This window comes from Carlito syrichta, unplaced genomic scaffold (assembly GCF_000164805.1).
Source record: "Carlito syrichta isolate Samal-C Ts95f unplaced genomic scaffold, Tarsius_syrichta-2.0.1 Scaffold315175, whole genome shotgun sequence".
Taxonomy (NCBI): Eukaryota; Metazoa; Chordata; class Mammalia; order Primates; family Tarsiidae; genus Carlito; species Carlito syrichta.
Genome location: NW_007259271.1, coordinates 309,912 through 315,703, shown reverse-complemented (window position 1 = coordinate 315,703; position 5,792 = coordinate 309,912). Strand labels below are relative to the sequence as shown.

Genomic DNA, 5,792 nt, shown 5'->3' with positions numbered 1-5,792 from the left:
CTCCAGCAATCCTTCCGCCTCAGCCTGCCAAGTAGCTGGAACTACAGGCACGCGCTACCACACCCGGCTAATTTTTTTGATTTATTGTAGAGATGAGGTCTTGCCAAGTTGCCCAGGCGGGTCTCGAACCCGCGGGCTCAGGCAATCCACTCACCTCAGCCTCCCAAAGCGCGGGATTACAGGCTGAGCCACTGAGCCCGGCTAAATTAAATCTCTTAAAAATGAAAAAAGTGGGCAACAGTCCTGAATAGATGTTTCTCCAAAAAAGATATGTAAATGGCTAATAAACGCATGAAAATATAGTCAACATCAACCACAATGAGATGTCACTTCACACCCAATAGGATGGTTATAACCAAAAAGACAGATAATGACATATGGTAGTGCAAATGAGGAGAAACTGAAGCACTTAGACACTGCTGTTGGGAGTGCAAAATGTTGCAGTTGCTTTGGAAAGTAGTCTGACAGTTCCTCAAATGATTCAGCATAGAGTAATCATAAAAGCCAGCAATTCCACTCCTAGGTATCTACCCAAAAGAATTGAAAACAAGTACTAGGATAAATCATTTACATGAATGTTCTCAGCAGCACTATTTGCATTAGCCAAAATAGGAAAATAATCCAGATGCCCATCAATCAATGAGTAGATAAACAAAATATAGTCTGTGCATACAGTGGAATATTATTTAGCCTTATAAAGGAAAGAAATTCTGATGCATACTACAGCATGAATAAGCCTTAAACACATTATGCTAAGTGAAAGAATCCAGACATTAAAGACCACAGACTGCATGCTTTCATTTATATGCAATGTCCAGAATTGGCAAATCTATGGACAGAAAGTAAACTAGGAGTTACCTAGGGTTAGTGGGATGGGAAAATGGAAGGACAGGGTGGTTGATGGCTAAGGGGTATGGAGAGGGTAATGAAAATGTTCTAAAGTCTATTGTGGTCTCTTTCCGCCATCTTTCCATGCCACCATGGTGCGCATGAGTGTCCTGGCTGATGCTCTCCAGAGCATCAACAATGCCGAAAAGAGAGGCAAATGCCAGGTTCTTATCAGGCCGTGCTCCAAAGTCATCGTCCAGTTTCTAACTGTGATGATGAAGCATGGTTACATTGTCGAATTTGAAATCACTAATGAGCCGGGCTCAGCGGCTCAGCCTGTAATCCCGTGCCTTTGGGAGGTTGAGGTGAGTGGATTGCCTGAGCTTGCGGGTTCGAGACCCGCCTGGGCAACTTAGCAAGACCTCATCTCTACAATAAATCAAAAATTAGCTGGGCGTGGTAGAGCGTGCCTGTAGTTCCAGCTACTTGGAAGGCTGAGGCGGAAGGATTGCTGGAGCCCAGAAGGCCGAGGCTGCGGTGGCCAGGAGCATGCCACTGCACTCCAGTCTGGGTGACAGAGTGAGACTCCAACTCAAAAAAATTAAAATTAAAATTAAAAAAGAGAAATCATTGATGATCACAGAGCTGGAAAAATTGTTGTGAACCTCACAGGCAGGTTAAACAAGTGTGGTGTGATCAGCCCCAGATTTGATGTGCAACTTAAAGATCTAGAAAAGTGGCAGAATAATCTGCTTCCATCCCGCCAGTTTGGTTTCATTGTACTGACAACCTTAGCTGGCATCATGGACCACGAAGAAGCAAGAAGGAAATACACAGGAGGGAAAATCCTGGAATTCTTTTTCTAGGGATGTAATGCATATGTACAAACAAAAAGCCTCAGTGGGGAAAAAAAATCTATTGTGGTGATGAACGCACAACTCTGTGAATACACTAAAAGCCACTGAATTATACACTTTAAATGGATGACTTGTACGGTATGGGAATTGTATCTTACTAGAGCTGTTTAAAAAGAGATGAAAACATTTTTCTTTATGATTCTAGTACCACGATCACATCTAACATATTAGCATGTCAGCCTATTCTGCTACTAGTGCTATTGAGATTGATCACTGGTTTTAGGTGCTGACAGCCTTATTCTTTCATTATAAGACTGCTTTTTACCCTTCTCAAATGAAAACGTTCTAATTTTTTTTTTTTGAGCTGGAGTCTCACTCTGTCGTCCAGGCTAGAATGCAGTGGTATACTCATGACCACCACAGCCTCAACCTTCTAGGCTCAGGCAATCCTTCTGCCTCAGCCTTCCAAGTAGCTGAACTATAGGTGGGCACCACCATGCCTAGCTAACTTTTTTTGTATTTATTGTAGAGATGAGGTCTTGTCAAGTTGCCCAGACTGGTCTCAGGCAATCCTCTTGCCTCTGCCTCCCAAAATGCTGGGAGCCACCGTGCCTGGCCTAAACTTTCTATTTCTATCAGTCTTTCCTGTCTGCAAAATTGGCTGGAATTCTTCAGAAAAGAACTTCTCTGGAACTTATGCTACTTGATTACCCTAAAATATGGTTTGTGGCTGGGTGTGGTGACTAAATAAACAAAAAAAAATGTGCTAGGCCTGGTGGCGCATGCCTGTGGTTCCACCTGCTTGGTAGGTTGAGGCGGAAGGTTCACCTGAGCCCAACAGCTGGAGACTGCAGTGACCGTGAGCATGCTACTGTACTCCAGCCTGGGTGACAGTGAGACTCTGATGCAAATAAATAAATAAATAAATGAAATTGTTTGTACAGGAAAAACAGGACAAAACTTTAATTTTCTTCCTTTTCATTACTGATTTTCAGAGTAAGGAGTTTGGTCTTTACTATCTCTCATGGAAAGGAACCAGGGATCCTTGGTGACTTGAATGATTCAAGGTCAGGGGCAGGAACAGACTATGTGAGCCAAGATATCTTGTCTCAGGATGAGGAGGAATATGTCCAAAGGATAAAGGTGACAGTTTAAAGTGGTTACTATTGCCAGGGATGGTGGCCGTGTCTATAGTCCCAGCTACTCAGGAGGCTGAAGTGGGACGATCCCTTGAGCTCTGGAGTATGAGGGCAGTCTGGACAATATATGGAGACCTCTATCTCTAAAAAATAAAGAAATAATAGATAAAATAAAGTGGTTACTATTGATCAAAGGTAGGATGGTGTGAACATAAAAAATGAGTCCATGCCGGGCTCGGTGGCTCAGCCTGTAATCCCATGCCTTTGGGAGGCTGAGGTGAGTGGATTGCTGAGCCTGCGGGTTCGAGACCCGTCTGGGCAGCGAGACCTCATCTCTACAATAAATCAAACAATCAGCCGGGTGTGGTAGTGCATGCCTGTAATTCCGGCTACTCGGAAGGCTGAGGCGGAATGATCGCCGGAGCCCAGCAGGTCGAGGCTGCAGTGGCCGGGAGCGACCACTGCACTCCAGTCCGGGCGACAGAATGAGACTCCAACTCAAAAAAAAAAAAAAAATGAGTCCATAACGATACCCAATAAGATGAAAACCTGAACAAAAGTAAACCTCACTCGAATTCAGTGAAGATGAATATTCAACTGACTTTTCTATAAAAATTGGTCACTAAAGAGGAAGCTTTCTTGAGAGGCAAGGTGAAGGTGAAATGATACCCATTTCTTTTGGTAATGCCATCTAACCTGATGCTACCAAGAGGAATGTCCTTTTCATGCAGATTGTTTCAGCCACTTCTGGAAATAAGATCAAAGGTCATAGTCTAGTGCCCTCAGTCAGCTTAAGATAGCTGGATACGGCATACATAATTCAAGTAGAGGAGTCAAGGCCCAGGAACTCACAGCCAGGATTCAGATGAGAATGCAAGGAAATTTTATAATGGTGGAGATAGAAGGTTCTTAAAAGGGATAGGGGGTTTGCTCTGGGCTGGGGTAATATTCTGACGAGAAGGGTAACATAAAGTCATTGAAATTGGACTGAGTTTAACTTTAGTGTGAGCCATACTGATAGCAAAGTGGAGGGTCTAAATGAAGAACCAATAAAAGCAAGTTGCCTCAAATCATTTCTAGAATAAGGTTGTCATTAAGAGAAGGAATACTATATTGTATGGCAGGCCTTTACAATAACCTTCGAAGATGGTCTTATTATACTCATCTCCATTTCACAGCAGAGAAACTGAGGAACAGAGAGGTTAGGTACCTTGTTCGAGGTCACATAGTTACATAGTGGAGCCAGGCAGCTCTTTACCACTGCTGTCTCCTGTCTTCTACTTCACACCCCCACGTCAGTGCAAGCAGTTGAACAAGGCTTTCAACTTTAGATTAATGTGGAATATAAGGAGTCCTCTTTCCTTATGGCAATGTTTTCTGCTTCTAAATAATCCCAGTAACACAATTATGATAAAGACTATCCCTCCCGGCCAAGAGATGTTGGAATGGTCCCAAGAACGATCCTGGGCTTTCTTGTCTTTGTTCTTTTACAAGTTCTCCTTGGTGTCATCTAGGCCCATGACTTAACCCTGATGTCTTTCATGTTTAAATCTCCAGCTCAGTCCTCTCCCCTGAGGGTCCAACTTGAATATCCAACAGAGGTTGGTAAAAATATGACCCATGAGCCGGGCTCGGTGGCTCAGCCTGTAATCCCGCGCCTTTGGGAGGCTGAGGTGAGTGAATTGCCTGAGCCCGCGGGTTCGAGACCCGCCTGGGCAGTGAGACCTCATCTCTACAATAAATCAAAAAATCAGCTGGGCATGGTAGCGTATGCCTGTAGTTCCGGCTACTTGGAAGGCTGAGGCGGAAGGATCGCCGAAGCCCAGCAGGTCGAGGCTGCGGTGGCCGGAAGCGGCCACTGCACTCCAGTCTGGGCGACCAAGTGAGACTCCAACTCAAAAAAAAAAAAAAAAAAAAAAAAAATATGACCCATGGGCCAAATCCTGTCCATAGCATGTTTTGCAAAGAAAGTTTTAGGTATTTACACACCCATTCATTTACATATCATCTGTGACCGCCCTTGTGCCACCAGGACAGAGTTGGAGGTTGTGGTAGAGACCCTGTGACCTTGGAAGCATAATAGTTAACAATTTGGTTATTTTGAGAAAAAGCTGGTTTTCTCCAATGCGGAGCATGGATGTTTCTAGTCTCAACAGCCCACTCTCCCCTGAGTACATGGCACCTCCAACTATCCAGTCGATCAAGTCCAAAATGTGTGAATCACCCTCAATTCTGCCTTTCCCATCCCAAGGCTGTTGGTTCTGTTTGCCAAGTCTGCCTCTCAAGTCTGCCTACTTCTCTCCAGTGCCATGGCCACCAGCCAGCCCCTGCATTGGCCTTCTCGAGAATATTCATCTCAAGATTTTGCTTCCTTTCAATCCCTTTCCATACCATGATCACAGTGAGTTTTTTTTTTTTTTAATTAAAGCTAAACAATCAGCCAGGTGTGATGGCTCACATCTGTAATCCCAGCACTTTGGGAGGCTGAGGCAGGAGGATGCTTGAACCCAGGAGTTCAAGACCAGCCTATGCAATATAGTAAGATCTCATCTCTACCAAAAAAAAAAAAAAATAGCCAGTGTGCTGGCACGCACCTGTAGTCCCAGCTACTTGGGAGGCTGAAGTGGAAGGATCACCTGAGCCTAGGAGGTCAAGACTGTGGTGAACCGTGATTATGACATTGCACTCCAGCTTGGGGGACAGAGTAAGAACCTGACTCAAAAAAAAAAAAAAAAAAAAAAAAAGTAAAGAGTCACTCTTCTGCTTAACCCTTATCAATGGCTTCCCATGATACTTGAAAATTGTCGGCCAGGCTTGGTGGCTCAGCCTGTAATCTCAGCACTTTGGGAGACCGAGGTGAGTGAATTGCCTGAGTCCGCGGGTTCAAGACCCGCCTGGCCAACTTGGCGAGACCTCATCTCTACAATAAATTAAAAATCAGCCGTGCGTGGTAGCGCACGCCTGTAGT

The 5,792-nt window shown here is 44.5% G+C and overlaps 1 protein-coding gene across 1 annotated transcript; it reads left to right on the top strand.

Annotated features, from left to right (window-relative positions):
• The first annotated feature begins 959 nt into the window (after positions 1 to 959).
• Positions 960 to 1,694, top strand: LOC103275029 (40S ribosomal protein S15a-like). Its single transcript, XM_008072443.2, has 2 exons — positions 960 to 1,130; positions 1,452 to 1,694. The coding sequence occupies exons 1-2, from the start codon at positions 981 to 983 to the stop codon at positions 1,692 to 1,694; spliced, it is 393 nt and encodes a 130-aa protein (XP_008070634.1). The 5' UTR covers positions 960 to 980.
• The last annotated feature ends 4,098 nt before the right edge of the window (positions 1,695 to 5,792 follow it).